At 46.0% G+C, this 18,662-nt stretch overlaps 1 protein-coding gene across 1 annotated transcript; it reads left to right on the forward strand.

Annotated features, from left to right (window-relative positions):
* Window positions 1-260: 260 nt before the first annotated feature.
* LOC139105602 (uncharacterized) lies at window positions 261-5,405 on the forward strand. Its single transcript, XM_070661794.1, has 2 exons — window positions 261-4,108; window positions 5,351-5,405. The coding sequence occupies exons 1-2, from the start codon at window positions 261-263 to the stop codon at window positions 5,403-5,405; spliced, it is 3,903 nt and encodes a 1,300-aa protein (XP_070517895.1).
* Window positions 5,406-18,662: the final 13,257 nt, after the last annotated feature.

Raw genomic sequence — 18,662 nt, forward strand, 5'->3', positions numbered from 1 at the left:
TGTATTTTTTTTGTGTTTTTTTTTGTAAATACAGTGAGTTCCCTTTTCTGTCGTTTTAATTCTTCTGGTTCTTTTTGCAATACCTGCGATCGGCTCTCCATCTCATCCCCGCTCAATCGATCACGCGTCGAGCTCATTGCTGAGCAAATCTATTTCTAAACTAACGCGATCGCGCCAGATCGCGTACATAAATTGTTGGTCCTTCGAGCCGGATTCGACGCGTGTGCAAGGATCTCAAAGAGGTGCGCTCCTCCGCTATTATGAACGACGCCGCTAAGCAACTCTTGCTCGCTCAAGGGCAACTCCAACGCAGTATTATTCGAGCGGTGGATAATTTGAAAAAACTCGGCCGCGCTAATGTCACACCCGCGACATTGCGCTCTCGCATCTCGACGATCAAGGACAACTGGGCGCGATTCTTCCTGGATCATTCTGAGCTGTTAAGGCTAGTGGACGAGACTACTCAAGCTACCACTCCCTACTTCAAAAACAACGTCTTCGATGAGGTTGAGGACGCCTACCAAGCTGCATTGGACTACATGAACGAGTCGCTCGAGTCTCTTGAACCCCCGGTCGTGAGTCTTAATCATTCAGGCAGTGACAATGCCTCGCTTCTTTCGCGACCGAATCTCGCGCTTTCTCATTTGCCTCCCATCTCACTCCCTCCGTTCAACGGGAGTCTGGAGCAATGGGAACATTTTCGGGATCGGTTTACAGCTTTAATCATTCAAAATCGAGAGTTGAAGGATTTCGCGCGTATGCACTACTTGCTCTCCTGCCTTACCGGTAGTGCCCTCGAATGTGTGCGTGAATTACCCGTTACGGCGGAGAATTTCGATGTTGCGTGGAAAGCGTTGAGTGCGCGATTTGAGAATAAACGGCGCTTAATTCGCGGTCATTTATCGACGCTTTTGACTCTCCCGTCTATCACTAAAGAATCCGCGAGCGATCTTCAGGGCCTAATCGATAAGGTGAGTGCGTCGCTCACCGCCTTAAAAAATCTGAATCGTCGGTCGCGCGACTTGTGGCATGATATGCTTGTGTACATCATCAGCCAACGATTAGATAATTCTACTCGAAAAGCCTGGAGCATGCGAATAAGCGACTCCGACACGCTTCCGACCACGACAGAGCTGCTGGATTTCTTGCAATCTCGTCAACGCGCTCTCGATGACGTCGTCGTTACCTTGTCGCGTCCGTCGGGAGTAAAGAATGTTCCGCACAAGGTCAATGTTGCGACGGCATCTACGCGCTCCGTGTCCGCTCCTGCTCCTGATACCGCGGTTGCTGCGATTCCGCTTCGCGGACGTTCCGCGCCGTCAAATGTCGGGTCCGTGTCTATCTGTCCGATTTGTCAGTCTCGTCATTTCTTTAGTTCGTGCCCCTCGTTTGTAAAGGGAAATTCGAGCCAGCGGCGTAACCTAGCTCAAGTGCACAAACGCTGTTTTAATTGTCTAAGCGGCAATCACGGAGTTCGCGATTGCAATAGCAAATTCACGTGTCGGAAATGTCATCAGAGACATCACACCATGCTGCACGGTGAAAATTCCGCCGGCTCGAGTTCCGCCTCTCCACCAGAACCATCGAATAGCGATGCAGCGGCACCGCCGTCTCAAAATGCCGAGATCACCGCGCTCGTTGCGTCCCGCGCTTCGCCTCAGAGACCGACCACTGTACTGCTCGCCACTGCATGGATCTCGGTATCCAGCTCTTCAGGCCGCCAATTGCGTGTGCGAGCCCTGATTGATCAAGGCTCCGAAATGACCTTCGTGTCGGAGTCCGTGGCGAGATTGCTTAAATTAAAGCGAATCCGATTTCCGATCTCGGTTGCGGCCGTCGGCGGTTCGAATGTCGGTACATATAATTTCGTCGGTAACATTTCTATTTCACCCGTTGATAGGCAAGTGCCGTCGATCGACCGCCTCGCGGTGATTATGCCTACTCTCACCTCATATGCGCCTCGCGGTAACGCCGATATTCTTTCGCTTCCGCATCTACTAAATATTCAACTCGCCGATCTCAATCCCGCCAGTTCTAAACCGATTGATGTCATCCTCGGTGCTGACATTTATAACGAGATTATTCTTGACGGATTAAAGAAGGGCGCTCCAACTCAGCCGATAGCGCAAAATACTATTTTCGGGTGGATAGTATCGGGCCCAATCGACTCGCGTATCGGTGACGCTGCCGACCAGAAAGAACCCCTCGCGAACGTGACAGTGCATCTCACCGTCACTCACAACAGTGAATCGCTCGACCTCGCGAACGCACTCGAAAGGTTCTGGCAAACGGAAGAACCCCCCGCGCATCGCGACTCATCACGCGAGGACAACGAATGCGAGGCTCATTTTATAAATACTCACTCTCGCCAGACCGACGGCCGATACGTCGTACGCATTCCGTTTAAGACGCCGCCGCCGATTGACATCGGCTCGTCTAAAGCTAAAGCGCTCAGTTGCCTCAAATCGTTATTGCGTCGCTTTCAGAGCAATCCTGCACAAGCTGCAGAGTATCGTGCGTTCATGACCGAATATGAATCTCTCGGTCACATGCGAATCGCCACATCGTCAGGTTCACAGGAAGTATTCATTCCACATCATCCTGTATATCGTCTCGATAGCGCTACGTCTCGAATTCGCGTCGTGTTTAATGCGTCGAGTCTTACGTCGAACGGTTCGAGTCTCAACGAACATATGTACTCCGGGCCGAAATTGCAAAGCGATCTGCCAACTGTTATACTTAGATGGCGACTATTTCGATATGTATGTACGGCGGACATCGCGAAAATGTACCGCCAGATCCTTGTCGCCGAAAGTGATATCGATTATCAGCGGATCCTGTGGTCGCCCGGTTCAACCGACGCAATACGCGAATATCAATTATTGACCGTCACGTACGGTACGGCGTGCGCCCCATTTCTCGCATTGCGCGTTCTTCAGCAGCTCTCGCTGGATGACGGCCACAATTTTCCCCTCGCTCGGGACATCTTGCGTGATCACATCTATGTGGACGACGTCCTTTTCGGCGCTCATAGCGTCGCTCTGCTCGTGGAAAAACGCGATCAACTTATTGAACTTCTAAATCGTGGTCGGTTCACCTTGCGGAAATGGGCCAGTAATTCGTCAAAATTGCTGGCGGACATCAATCCCGCTGACCATGGTCTAGCATGCAATCCGATTCCGTTGTTAGACGAACAATTAAAGATTCTTGGCATTCACTGGCTGCCTCACTCCGATGAATTCCGGTTCCGCGTGTCGCTTGACGGGTCCGCCCCCACGACGAAGCGCGAAATTTTGTCGACGATTGCCAAATTTTATGATCCAATGGGATGGGGTACTCCGACGATCATCTGCGCAAAAATCTTGATCCAGCGTCTCTGGAAACTCAAGGCCGCATGGGATGAGCTTGTTCCTCCGTCAATTTTAACGCGATGGCAAAAAATTTATTCGAGCCTCAGTCAATTAAATTCATTGCATGTTCCTCGGTGGATCGGAGTGGAATCTGACTCAGCTTCTATCGAACTCCACGGATTCGCGGATGCCTCCAGTGATGCGTACGCGGCCGTTGTCTATGCTCGAGTTATATCCTCCTCCGGAACGGTCACAACGTCATTGTTAGTCGGGAAGTCGAAAGTTGCTCCGCTTAAGCTGTTAAGCATTCCGCGTTTGGAGCTCTCCGCAGCCGCGCTGCTGGCTAAATTAATCGAATTCGTTCGCGAAATCCTCCCCAAGGCCATCTCATGCACTTGTTGGACGGATTCGTCAATCGTCCTAGCGTGGCTAAAGCAACCCCCGTCTCATTGGAAAACGTTCGTGGCGAATCGAGTCGCGGACATTCAAAACCGTCTCGCGAATGTTTCTTGGCGTCATGTTGTCACGAAGGATAACCCCGCGGATTGTGCGTCACGCGGACTACTAGGAAGCGACCTGCTGAATCACCCACTTTGGTGGCACGGGCCCCCGTGGCTTAAGCTCTCGTCAGAACAGTGGCCAAGTTCGATCGCGACCGTCCCTCCTACCGCGCCGTTGGAACGTAAGCTCACCGCGTTAACAGCGTCCGTCGCTTCCGAGCATTTTGATTTGGCCGAGCGATTCTCTTCGTGGCCAAAGTTAATTCGCGTCACCGCGTATCTGTTTCGATTTTTCGCGCTGTGTCGTCGCAAATTTAACCTCCGACAACCTGAGCGATGTTCGTCGGTTATTACGGCGGACGAATGTGCCATTGCCAAACTGTTTTGGCTAAAATACATTCAGACAGCTGTATTTTCACACGAGTTGCATGCGCTGTCACAAAATAAGCCGCTGTCCGTTAAAAGTTCGCTTAGTGCGCTTAATGTCTTTCTTGACCGTGACGGACTTATTCGTGTCGGTGGACGCCTTCGCCATGCGCCACTCGCATTTTCAATTCGACATCCGATTGTCTTGGCACCTCACGGGTTGGTGAGACTCATTACGTCGCACGGACATCTCCGTTCGATGCATGCCGGGCTGCAGCTTACCCTGAATACGTTGCGACGCGAATACTGGATTCTTCGCGCGCGAAGTTTGGTTCGCTTTGTGGTACACAAATGCGTAACATGCGTGCGAGAACGCGCCGTATCCCCCTCGCAATTGATGGGCGATCTTCCGCGTTATCGCGTTTCCGCGCCTGCACGATGTTTTTTGCATTGCGGACTGGATTATGCGGGTCCGTTTTTTGTTCGCGCCTCCGGAGGTCGCGGTATCAAATCAACCAAGTGCTATATCTCATTGTTCGTGTGTTTAGCTACTCGCGCCGTGCACTTGGAGCTCGTATCAGATTATTCCACGCCGGCGTTCTTAAATGCATTTTCGCGCTTCTGTGCCCGCCGCGGCTGTCCGAAAAACGTGTACTCCGATAACGGCACGACCTTCGTTGGAGCTGATCGTGAGCTGACCGCCGCCTATCGAAACTCCGTCCGAGATCCGAATTTTCAAAGTCGCAATGCCAGTGATCAAATCTCATGGCATTTTATTCCTCCTTCCGCTCCACATTTCGGTGGTTTGTGGGAGGCAGGGGTTAAAAGCGTAAAATATCATCTGCGTCGCGTCCTCGGTGCGCACACTCTCACATTCGAAGAGTTCTCTACGTTAATTTGCCGCGTGGAAGCTTGCCTAAATTCACGGCCTATCGCCCCTCTGAGCGATTCGTGCGATTCGTTTGACGTAATCACTCCGGGTCATTTTTTAATCGGGTCAGCATTAACCGCCCCCCCCCCGAGGAATCCACGCTAGACTTGGCCGAAAATCGTTTGAGCCGTTGGCAAATGATTCACCATATGACTGAACGATTGTGGTCTCTATGGTATAATGATTATGTTAACACGCTTCAGCAGCGCGCTAAATGGCGTAGAGTGCTACCTGCTCTCCGCGTTGGGCAGCTCGTAATCTTAAAGAATTCCGCGCTGCCTCCTTGTAAATGGGAGCTCGGACGAGTGGTTGAATGCTTTCCCGGCCCTGACGGGCTAACTCGCGTTGCGTCAATCAGAACCGCGCATTCTGAGTATAAACGGCCTCTCTCGAAATTGTGTGTCTTGCCGATCGATGTCGAGACAACAGCTACGTAGAATGCGATCCGTCGATCTCGGTACATCTTATCATTGTATCACTTATCATTGTTAGTCATTGTCTCTTCACGCAACATTTTTTTTTCTTTTGCTTAATTTTCTTGTATGCTCTTTTCTTCGTAGATACTTTAGTTGACTTCACATATTATTGTCTGCGCTGCGCCACCGACCACAATGACATGTCATATCATCGCTGTATTCTTTGCCTTGTATAGATTTAGCTTATTGATACCGGCGACAATTCTGTAAGGTCTGGTGAACCACGACAATTTTGCTGAGACGTAATCCGCCGTTGTAATCTTTCGAAATGCATTATTTCAACGCGGGCGGTATGTTCATTCGACTATGAATTGCAGCGCGGTTAAATTATATTGTAATTCTCGCGCCTAGTATGTGCTCCAGCGTCGCGATATTTCGAGACCAATCGTCGCGTATTTGTTGATCTTGTCGATATCCTTGGATCGCCGATGGTTCCAAGCGTTTTGTTTTCGGCAGAAGTCAGCCTAATCTAGTTCAAACCGAATATTTCGCTGACTTCGCTTTGTTTTCGTCGCCGGGTTCCGACGATCCTAGGCTCAGTACCGCGAAAAGACGACCAGTTTCGCTCGAACTCCGCACGTGTGCGTCTCGCCCTTGTATCGGCTCGCTCTCGTGCGACGACTTTCGATTAGTTTCTTATAATTTTCATTCTCTCGCGCTCTTAATCGCAATTCAATAAATTCACTTTCCGTGAATTTATTACCTCGGCGCCAATCCATCTACAAGTTATCGTTACCGCTGGAGTGCAGGGATTCGCGCTCGCGGCAATCCCGGCTCGCGCTCTCAAGATCTCCGTCGTCCGCGGCAAGATCTCCGACGGCCGGGTAGATCACTCATCTACCTTCAAGATTTCCGACGGATCAGCCGGGTCAAGAAGATTTCCGCTCGGTTACTAATTTCCTTGCCTTCAGCGGCGCGATTGTATTTTTTTTGTGTTTTTTTTTGTAAATACAGTGAGTTCCCTTTTCTGTCGTTTTAATTCTTCTGGTTCTTTTTTCAATACCTGCGATCGGCTCTCCATCTCATCCCCGCTCAATCGATCACGCGTCGAGCTCATTGCTGAGCAAATCTATTTCTAAACTAACGCGATCGCGCCAGATCGCGTACAGTACATGATACCGAAATTAATCGTACCTTTCAGGTAGCGGAATACATTCTTTAAGGCTTGCCAATGTTGTTTATTGTAATTAGAAACAAAGCGACTTAAAAAGTTAACTATAAACGCAATATCTGGGCGCGTGACATTTCCTAAAAATAATAAGCATCCGATCGCTTGTCGGTATGGAATCTTATCGTAAAGTTCACTTTCTTGTGCTGGAATTAAAATCATTCCCAAGTCTGCGGGTGTTTCTTTAGTCTTTGAATCTGACATATTAAATCGTGCAAAAATGCGTTCGATATAGGACCTTTGATGTATGACAATTGTTTTATTATTTCTATCTCTGATTATTTCGATTCCTATGTAGCAGTTTACATTTCCATCAGTTACCTTGAAGCTTGATTTTAATTCTGTTAATATTTTGTTTAATGTTTCTCTGGACGTTGCCATGATTAAACCGTCGTCAACATAAATAGTCACGTAGACCTGGTCAGATTCAAAAACACCAGAATAAACACAAGGGTCCGCCTGATTTTGTATTAAGTAAAAACGCTTGAGGAATTGGTTGAATTTGTTATTCCATTCTCGCGACGCTTGTTTGAGTCCATAAAGTGTCTTTTGAAGTTTGCAAACCATATCCGTTGATGGTGGATTCACTCCTTGGGGTATCTTCATGTAAATTTCTTCGGTGAGATCTCCGTTCAAGAACGCGGTTTTTATGTCGAATTGCGCGATCTCAAGGTCTTCTTTTGCTGCGATTGCCAACATTGTTCGAATCGAGTCATATCTAGCCACCGGTGAGAAGATTTCGTTATAGTCAATTCCTTGTCTTTGCGCATATCCTTTTGCACAAAGTCGGGCTTTAAATCGCCGATCGCCGTCCGGGGTAAATTCCTTTATTTTGAAAACCCATTTGGATTCTATAGTTCTCTTGTTTGATGGTGCCTTTTGAAAAACCCAGGTGCGGTTGGTTTCATGTGCCATTAGTTCTTCTTCGATTGCCTTTTTCCATCCTTCAGCGTTGTTTCTCGTTGTTGCTTCTTCGTATGAAGAGGGCTCGTTGCATTCTAACAAATTTGCTTCATATCGACTTGGTGGCTTGACCGTGTTTCTATCTCTAAGGAGTCGTGCGTGTTGCATAGGGCTGTCTTCCAGAAAATGTTGATCTTCGGGGGTGCCTTTTTGCGGAGTTGTCTTCCTCGGGTCGTCTTCCTTTCTTGGGGTGTAGTAACGCGGGCTGCCTTCTTCTTGAATTCTTGGTTGTTGGTTTTCTTCACTCTGGGTTTGTCATCATCTTCTTGAATGTTCGTTTTCTGTTAGAATGGCAGGCTTATTTCATTGTTTGCTCTTGCAAGATCGTCGTCGTCGTCTGTTTCGTGTATGATTACATCCCTTGAGATTATAATTCGTGAGTTTGCTGAGTCGTATAGTCTGTAGTTTCCTGTATCCGATTGGTAGCCAACGAGGATTAGTTTTTGTGATTTTTGATCCCACTTCCTTTTTAATTCCTTGGGTACGTGAACGTATGCGTCTGATCCGAAAATTCGAATGTGATTCAATCGTGGTTTCTTGTTTTGTCCATAGTTCATATGGCGTTTTTCCTTGATTTAATGAAGTCGGTGTTCGATTTAAAATATAGCAGCTCGTATTAACTGCCTCTGCCCATAAACAAACAGGTAAGTTCTTTGCATGCAGCATAGTGCGTGCAGATTCAACGAGTGTTCTATTGTCTCGTTCAGCTCGTCCGTTCTGTTCTGAAGTATATGGAGCGGTTGTTTCAAGTGTTATTCCCTTCTCACGGAGATAGTGTGACACCTTCTCGTTGCAATATTCTCTTCCATTGTCAGTATGGAGTATTTTCACCTTCCTCTGGAACTTATTTTTGATCAGATTAATATATTCTTTCAGTTTTTCGACTACGTCGGATTTATGTTTAATAAAATATATCATACAATACGCTGACCGATTATCTTTGAAGCTGACGAAATATCTGGATACCCCTATTGAGTCTTGCGACATTGGTCCGCATACATCGCTGTATATGATTTCTCTTAGTTTCGTGTTTCTTCCAGCGGATGACTTAAAAAGCAGACGATGTTGTTTTCCGAACTGGCATGCGTCGCAGAATGCGTCTTCGTTGATGATCTTGTTATTTGGAGTTTCGCTTATAATTCTATTCCTGCAGAGGTCGTTAATATATTTGTAGTTTACGTGACCTAGCCGCTTGTGCCACAACTTTAACTTTGAGCTACTGGCCAGATTTGTGTTTTCCTTTGTTTGAATTTTAATGAACATGCGAAAAAGATTATTAGCCTGCTTTATTCCTTGTGCTTTCAAAATATGATCTTTGTATAGGCTGACATAATTACTTTGAAAAAGAATCTGATAATTTTTATTAGTACATGCTCCGATTGAAAAAAGATTTTTATTTAAATCGGGTACGTAGAGCACATTATCTAATTTACCTTGAATCCAGTTTCCGTTTACGAAAGTTTTAATATAAATTGTACCTTGTCCTGCCACAACGCAGGGTGATCCGTTTCCCAGTGATACCTGATTATTGCCGCTTGATACTTCGTGAAAATCTAGAAACCAGTCGCGACGAAAGGTCATGTGCTTGGATTTCTCGCTATCGAGCAACCAGATGTCTTCCACTGTAGCGTTCATGAACTCGTCCTCTTGAAATTCGGTGACAAACGCGTTCAAACTGCAGGATTCACTTGACGCCTTGTCCGAAGATTTGTTGTTCTTTTCTTCGTGCGTGTTGTATCCATTGTTTCGATGCCTTCCGTAGGAGCTGTTTTTGGTAGCTTCGTCTCGTTTCTTTTTACGACACTCCCTCGCGAAATGTCCAGGCTTTTGACAGTAAAAACAGGTTAAATCTCTCTTTGCGCGTTGTACAAACTTTTCAGGATTCACTCGTTGGCTTTGTTTATTGAATGCACCTGATTTTCCATTTGCAATTGTCAGCGCGTTGTCCGACGAGTCCGTTGCGTTCATCCTGCTCTCTTCCTTGATCAGGCGCTCCGTCAGGTTACTCATGGTGTGTTCCTTGTGTGCTTACGCTGTCCCATGCTGTGACGAATGCGCTGTATTTTGCAAGAAGGCTTCCCAATATTTTGGCCATCATCGTGATATCTGACACGGGTTCACTCACATCTCGCAATTGTCTCGCCATGTTTTCGATTCTTGCAATGTGTTGAGTCACGCTATCGTTCAATACCATTCTGTAATCGTGAAATCTCGTCATCAGCACCAGCTTGTTTGATGCCGTTTTCTGCTCATGAAGTCTACTCAGTCGACTCCACATATCGGCCGCCGTCTCACAAGTCAGTAGAAATTCTAGCTGCGAGGGTTCCATAGTTGACGAGATGATAACCATTGCCTTTGCATTTTTCTTGTCCCATTTCTTTCCATTTTCCGTTGTTCGAATTTTTGAGCCATCCACAATTGGTGTCAGTCCGTTTGCAATGAAGGTGGCATTAATTTGAAATTTCCATGCTTGGAAATTTGTTCCATTAAATTTGGAGATACTCCTCAGATCAATTGAATCCGGCATCTCGTGGTTGTTTGAAGACGAGGAAACTGCACTGAATTCACAAACAACTTGCGAAGATTGTTTCAAAAACTAACACAGTAACGCGCACTTATTTGAAGGGTGGCCTGGGCCCATAACCTGTTAAAACTTTTGTTGAAAACTTTATTTGTGGATAATAAGTATATAAAACAAGGAGAGATGTAAACGTGCTATTTGCCAAGGCGAGACTGACTTGAAGCTGAGCGTATGCGAATAAAGCTTATGCGAATAAAGCGGGATAGTCCCTTGTAGGAAACATGAGCTATGCAATTGTCTTGTCTCAAGGCTTTTGGCGTTTTGTTACAGAAAAATATTACTAAGAAACGCTCGATAAAATATATATATAAAATAATAATTGTAACGCAATTTTATTATTTCAACAAAATTGCACTGCCAAATAACATGTGGATTCTCGTATGGCCTTTTTACTATGTTCTTAGAATTAAATACGCCGTTAGGCGTAAAAATTACCTCAATCGTCCACAGGATTTTGTCGGGAAATCTTGGATTTTGCCGATGTTCACGTGTACACGCGTGAACGTTTCACGTTCTGCGTGCGTGATGACTGCCGGAACGACCAGAAGTGACCGTACACTCGAGGATTTAAATTCGGTAAATTAAAGGAGGCAATCGGTGAACGTAACACAAAAAATTAATGTCTTTATTCTCAACGAAATACAAAAAAGTTAATCGTGCTCGCGCGGTGCACGTGCTCGGTCTCGGCACGGATACGAATCACACGCGTTTCGGGCGGAAATCTTGAATAACTCCCCTTTAATCGGGCTCAATCAACAAAACGCGACGGAAATCTTGAGAAAAGAGAGCGTGGAGTAGCACGCCCACCGAATCGGACGATCTTGCGCGCGGAACGAAATAAAACTAACGGAGGAGCCCCAGGAGTTCGCGATCGCGACCACGTTCGCTTACCGTGTCGAGACCATCACATAACAAGGCTCCTAGCGATGATGAGCTGCACGCACAAAAGAAACAAGATTGAATTGCACTCGCGTCGGGGTGCAATGCGGGCCAGCAGGCCGTAATAAAATACTGAATCCGCGGTAGCGGAGTACCAAAGGAGCGTAACGCACTTAACACTCGCGTAACGTAGTGTCTAGTCGGCTACTAAACTGCTACCGATCTGACGAAACATCCGAACGGAACGGAATAATTCGTCGGCTAAGCTCGCGTAGAATCGAGAGCACATGCAGAAAGCACGTGCTCCCGATACACGGCAAGGAACCATGCGAGCGACACGTGGTATTCGCGAACAACCGACATTGCGCCAGGAAGCCTACATGTGTTTTATAAATAATTATTCTTTTTAGAAAAAGCGTTTTAATTTAAAGAAATAAAAAACAAAGAAATACTTTCACAAAAATTAATCCGTTGTATTACATCACGCGGGAGAAGTTGTTGCACCCGTTGGTAATGAAACGGATGCAATTCTTCCTCCCGAATAATGCAATGCACTATTCCGCGCGATACTCCCAGCGCTTGAGATACGCGGCGCACACTGTGGTTTGGGTTTTTCTCAAAGGCGAGCAAAACGTCTTTTTCGACGTCTACGTCCCGGCGTACCGAATATTCAAAATTTCGGGGCAGCACATCGACACACCCAGTTGCTCTTGCACGTTGCACGCACCTCAAAATTGTCTTATCCGTGGGATGGATACGATGCGGATATCTTTCGCATTAAACGCGTGCTGCGGCCCGCGCGTTTTCTTCCGCCACACCATAACAAATGATCATATCAGTGTACTCACTGTTAGTAAATCTAACCATTTTGTCGTATCTTCTTAACGAGCCACTCGCGCAAAACAATTTGCAACGAATGTTTAATTGCTCGCCGACGTTCCATAGCTTCGAGAAAAAACATCTGAAAATCGAAACCGTCTATCAAATGTTGAACGACGAGCTTCCTTCGACTTCTACAAAGTTTCCTAATTATTTTGAGAAAAGTAAAAATATGAAAGAAACTAACTGTTCTACAGAAAGTATTTTTATCAGATATTAATTTTTAGTGATGAATAAATGTTAATTTCAAGTTTAACATTGATTTTTATTAATAGATTCACAGCCATTGAAATGTACAAGTTGCGGACTTGCTGGTTGTAAGTTTTATATTCAATAGTTTTTTATACAGTTTTTAAGTAATTATTTTCTTCAGTTAATTACTGTAAAGCTATTATTTAATTCATATAATTGTTACGCAGATAAACCTCAAGATCAAGTAATTTTAAATTACATGCAAGAATTGTCTTCGAAAGTAGATTGGCAAAATTTTGGAATTGCTCAAATTTTGCACGAGTTGTTTCCCGATACATACAGCTTTGAACGGCCTGAAGGATTCCCTTCATTGCCACTGGAAACAGAAGAATCGTTTAAAGAATTTAATAATTACCTTGATAATAAATTATTATATAGTCATATGGTAAATATACACAGAAAAAAATGTAGTAAAATGAATTAAAAAAACATATGTTTTAAGTAAACGGTGAGGTTGCGGGCTGCCACTAACATCTGTAGTTCATTCAACAGTAACTGATATTGAGTATAATTTTTACTATACACATTAAGAAAACTATGTGTACAATTTAATCAATAAGATATAATAATATACGAAATGCATATTTAATTGAATCAAGTCTTTAGAATTGAGAATTAGATATTTTTTAGTTTTATAAAAATAGTAATTGTCTTATTTTAACAGTATTCTAATACAAAATGTGTATTAATTATATTTGATTTGATTAAATATATAGTTTAATGTATAAGTTGTACAATTGCATTGTTTAAAAATGTAATTAAATGAACTATTTATTTTTGTCTTTGAAATAAAAAAATGAATGGTTTAAACTCATTTTTACTTCATACGCATGTATTTACATTTAAAACAAGTACAAAATTAATCAGATAAATTATTTACGCAGATGAAGTAACAATACATGTAGTTTGATTTAATCAAATTATATTTAGTTTAAATCAAATATATTATCTAATGTATGTGTTAAAAGATTTGAATATGGTAATTAGAATTGTCACCGCCGCGGGGGCAGCACCTCGTGGCCGATCACCGGCGACAGATCGATATCGATCTGTCGTTCGATATTTTGCCTCCGATTCTCGAAGGCGTTGCCGGCTCGAGTATCTCAGTGTTCACTCAGCTGTGTCTAGCATCGTCTCGTGTGCAACGAAGCTCTTTGTGCAACTCTAGAAGATTCTCATAGATTGACTCATCAGGAAGACTCAAGCCATTGTCTACAGTGCAACTCAGCCAGTGCATCTTCGCCGTGTGCAAAATTCGACGAACTGACTGGCAGACATCATCCTACAGCACGAGGCGTGTTGAACCTCGTGCTCAGTTACTCAAAGGACTTCGCAGCGTCTTAGCTTCAAGATTTATATAATTTTGCTTGCAGTTTAAACTCAGTGCAGACTCTAACAAGACTCTCAACTCAACCGTGAACTCAGTGAAACTCATCATAAACTCAGTGCGGATCTCACCGGGCGAGCACGTGCTCACCGCGTGCCGCCGCGTGGCTCTAAATCGAAGGACTTCCATCCGCCTTTTCGTACAATCTCAAACCGGCCACGACCGCGTAACATCCCCGCGGCGATAGTAAACTCATATAAATTTTGTAATACCTCATTTTTATACAGTATGAAATATAGGTTTGTCTTGACCACAGTACTGACTGAATGAACCACTGATGTTTACTTTTAAAATAAAAATTGTGTTGTTTTAAAACCATTTGTATTTGGTACCATAAAAATATATAAAATTGAAATACAAAAAACATTTAAAATAATTGTAAATATAAATAAAACTGTATAATACATATGATTATTTTAATCAAATTATAATTTTATTCAATTTTATTGCATGTACATATTAAATATATTGTGTAACGGTAGCGACCTTAGGTGTCGCGTAGTTTCTCGGATTGAGGCTCGCCGGAGCCAGGGTTCGTAAGAGCACGATAGGTCGGGCTTCTAGTGCGGTCTAGGCCGACGGGAGCGCCCTTCGGAGAGACCGAGGTTGCTCGGGCTGGCCCGAGGGGCAGCGGTCGGGAGCGCCCGACCGCGGCAGTGCCGGCGACTGGCTGTCGCGCGGCGGATCCGTTGCCGGACGGGAGTGCCCGTTCGGGGGATCGTGTGGCATTAAGTGCCCTGGAATCGGGGGCAGTCGGGAGCGCCCGACCGCGGCGATATCGTCGGCGGCGGGCCGTACGACAGATCCTATAGCCTGGTCGGGAACGACCGTCCAGGGAATCTCGGTGGCCCGGACTAACCGGAGGCTCCGGCGGTATCCGGTCGCCTCGGTGGTGGAGCCTCGGGAGCGCCCGAGGTCTCCAGGAACTTGAGATATATTCTGTCTTGAGAGCGCCCATGACAGCGGAAGACTCTCACCGGGAGCGCCCGGGGACGACTCGGGAGCGCCCGAGTCGGAAAGTACTAGAGAGGGCTTCGGGAGCGCCCGAAGCCTTTAGGATTCTGGAAGAAGTGATCGGTACGGTGATCAGAACCAGACAAGGTACCTGCTCCGCCGCGAGCTCGGCTTATATAGCCGCCGAAATAAGAGTGGGGGAGCTCCCACTCTTACCTCGGCGGCGCGCGCCATCGTCGGGCCGGTGGTCGCCCGACAAACCTCCATGGCGCGACCGGTGCTGCCTGGGCCAGTGTTCGCCCTTTAGTGGTGGGGCCTAAGCCCTCGCCACAATTGTAATCGTAATACATTTTACTTCATGCAAATCTTTTACTTACAAGGAAGGTTAGGCAACCCGGAAATTCAAAAAAATATGAAACTTTGTGTGCATGTAGAGTAGTTCATCCGTAACACAAAACTATTTTTTGTTTGTGTTAAATTTTACTTTAAAGGGGTGAAACCACCGCTTACAAATAGAAGGGTTATTTGCTTTTTTCGATATAACTTGAAAACTATTTAAGATATCAAAAAAAGTTTTATACAAAAGTTTTATAATCAAAAGAACTATATTTTACTGCAGTAACAGAATTAAATAAAAAAAATTTTTTAACAAAATTGTTTATAAAATTACAAAAAAAAAATTTTTTTCTAATGTCACGTCCTGATAAACGTAATTGTTTAGTCCGTTTTTGAGTCAATTCATTTAAGAACTTTACCCGGGACCGGACAAGGATTGCGAAATTATTTTTTTGCTTTTAATCGTCTGGACCGAAAAGATAAAGATTTCTGTAAGTCACAAAACGCGGATCAGTTTTAGGAATTATATTAAAATTCGGATAATTGATCTGGAAATCAATCAAAATTAATTTATATTTTGGTTTATTTAATTCAGTTATTTGATTTAATTTCTGGATTAAGGAGAAAGGATTTTGTTTATTTTCAAGGGCTCTTTTGACCTGGTATCGGAGTCGTTTTATTTGAACTCGTTTACCGGCGCGTTTCTTCATTTAAAAACTTCAAAATCTAAGTTCTTTGTTTAGCGGCGGCAGCAGAAAATCTTCGGAAATCTTTCTGCGCGCGCTCCATAAAGAAGCGACCAAACCCAACGCGACACTCTTCGTCCGCGAGGTTCTACAGAAACACCTCCAAGGAATAAATAATAATCAATAGTATTTTAACTCAACTCTTTTCAATTTAAAATTCCGACACCAAAATCAAGTTAAATCAAAATAAAATATTGAAATTAAATTAACAAATAACAATTTATTCAAATAAAATATTTACCTTAAATTTCCAATTAAATTTTTAAAATCTCTCACAATCTTTCCAAAGATCCTCAACTCTCAATCTCTCAAAGTCTTAGCTCAACTTCCTTGGTCCTCTCGCTCAATTACTCTTTAAACTCGATCGGAATCAAACAACTCTTTCTGACCATCAATCGCTTCGTTCACAATGCTTTATGATAACTCCGTACTCATTTACAACTGATTGGTTAATTAATTAACTGACTACCTGACTGATTAACTGCTCGCGATTCTTCGCACGTTCTTTTATAGGATGTGGATCCCCTTGTCCCCGCTAAAGACTTGGTTCACCACTTCTTCAAAATCAAGGAGGAAGGGTATTTTAGATCGATAATTAAATATAGCTAATTAGTAACTGTTTTCCCCGTCGTTGTTCGATCGATAAAATCAATAGTTCATATGGTTATCCCGGCTCGGTCCCACCCGGTGTCAGTCACTTATTGTTCTTTAAATAGAATTGGTTTTAAATTTCGTTGCATTCCAAAGTTTGTAACACGGTAATTTTATCGGTGGAAAGCTCGCCGGGAACCAAGGTACGAGTAAGAAGTGAGACGTGATTAAACGTGGAAAAACATAAATGATACTTTATTATAAACTAAAAAATAAATGTCAACACAAAAATAAACCTATAATACAAAAGAAATCTAATGCTAAAGTAACGCAGAAAACAACAGAAATTTTCTAGCCGCTCGGTGGAACGGTACACGACCAGCCTCAAACTCTCGGATCGTTCGGTGTTACGCTCTGAGGGTGGCGGTCTACGGCCGCGAGCGGTCTTCGCGTTGATCCAGGGTGGGCCCCGCGTCCGGGGAGTCACGCGGTCGGAAGGCGGCGGCGCAATGGGTGGTGCAAGCCCTCTGAGCTGTATCGTTTTGAGCGGAGCGGCGTGCTCGCGGGTCGGCGACGTGGTGTGTAAGAAGCTCCCCGAATCGTGTCGTTCGGACGGGAATACGCAGTCGCGAGTCGACGGCACGAGGTACAAGAGAGGTCGTTCAGGCCGTGACGGTCGGACAGGTTTCGCGGTCGCGAGTCGGCGGTATGAATACACAAGATGGGCCACTCAGGCCATGACGATCGGACAGGTTTCGCGGTCGCGAGTCGGCGGCGCCGGTTACATGGTAGGCCGTTCGGGCCGTGGCGGTCGTACAATTTCCGCGGCGCGTGAGTTCGCGGCGCAAAGTCCAGGGAAGACCGTTCGGACCGTGGCGAGGGAGATCCGCGAGCGTCCGGACGGAGGAAGGCGGCGGCGCAACGGGTCCTGGGGGAAGGATAGCGGTGTCGAAGGCCGGGTGAGCCCGGTCGAGGACAGGCTCGGGAGCGCCCGAGTCCTGGAGGCAGCGGTATCGAAGGCCGGGTGAGCCCGGTCGAGGACAGGCTCGGGAGCGCCCGAGTCCTGGAGGTAGCGGTATTGAAAGCCGGGTGAGCCCGGTCGAGGAAGTCTTGGAAGCGCCCAAGACCTGGAGGGTCGGATGCTGGAGTGCTCTCCAGCGAGGAAAAAGGTGCCTCGTCTGCGTGCGAGGCAGCTTATATACCCGTGGGCCCGAGAGTGGGGGACCTTCCACTCCCGAGCGGTCGGTGGCGGTGCGCGGTGTGGGCGGTTGGGCGGCCCATGTCACACGTTCCGGTGATCCGCGCTACACGCCGCGGGCGGCTGGTCGGCCCGTGATACTTAATTAATTGGCGGTGGCCGCGCGATTTTCTGGGCGATCGGTGGTGGTCGCGGCGCGGGGTCTGAGTCTGTGGTTTTAGTGGCCTAGGGCCACAAGTTTATTCCCACAGTTTATTATTTAAAATATTAAATTTGTCAGCACGTGACACTAATTCTATTATTGCAGTTAAACGAAAGTGTTTCTACCATATAACTTTTGTATAAAACTTTTTTTGATATCTTCAATAGTGAAACGACCTGTCCGCGTGGTCCTCGAATAACGGGCCAGCGAGCCCGGGACGCTCGTCGGATCACAGGATTCGAGATATTAAGGTCGAGAATACACCGAGACTGGATTAAGTAACAAATTAGAATTTATTTCTTAACAACGACGCTCGCTTAGTCAAGCGACGCCGATCGATAGAGATATGTACAATGAAGATGACAAAGGAATATGTATACGGCGTGCGGATATAATGTGCCGGTGGGCGCGTCGGCCCTTCGATCGCGGATCGATAAAACGCGTGCGCTATACGGATATTCGCGGATGGTCGCGGATGCACCACGTGAGGCGCGGTGGGTGGCGCGAGATCGTGGGCGCGGTGTTCGGCGCGTATCGTTAATTTCGGGATCGGTCTTGACGGAAGGACCGGCGATACGCGGGCCGCGGGCGCGGAATAGTGGGCGCGGTTACGCCGCGGATCGTCGGTGTCGCGATCGATCCTGCCGGGCGGACCGACAGGATGCGGGGTGCGGGCCGCCTGACGGGCGGGGCCCGTCGTGCTATGGATCGCGATACAATGTATTTCGTTCGGTGGTCGAAATTTACCGAGGCGTTGGTGGATCGCGGGGGACGCGATGCGCGTGGTCAAGATGCACCTTGCCAGGTGTCGTTTAGCCAAGAGTCCTTGGCCGAGGCGGAGATCTCTCCACCCCGTGGATCACGACGGTGCGACAGGATCTTTTATTTCGTCCGAGTCTTTCC

The sequence above is a fragment of the Cardiocondyla obscurior genome, linkage group LG09 (assembly GCF_019399895.1).
Source record: "Cardiocondyla obscurior isolate alpha-2009 linkage group LG09, Cobs3.1, whole genome shotgun sequence".
NCBI classification, from domain to species: domain Eukaryota; kingdom Metazoa; phylum Arthropoda; class Insecta; order Hymenoptera; family Formicidae; genus Cardiocondyla; species Cardiocondyla obscurior.

What these genes read in the sequence shown, in the direction of transcription:
- LOC139105602 (XM_070661794.1), top strand. Translation starts at nt 261, where the DNA reads ATGAACGACGCCGCTAAGCAACTCTTGCTCGCTCAAGGGCAACTCCAA. An exon ending in CGATTCTCTTCGTGGCCAAA is followed by an intron (nt 4,109 to 5,350) that starts GTTAATTCGCGT and finishes AACACGCTTCAG; the next exon opens with CAGCGCGCTAAATGGCGTAG.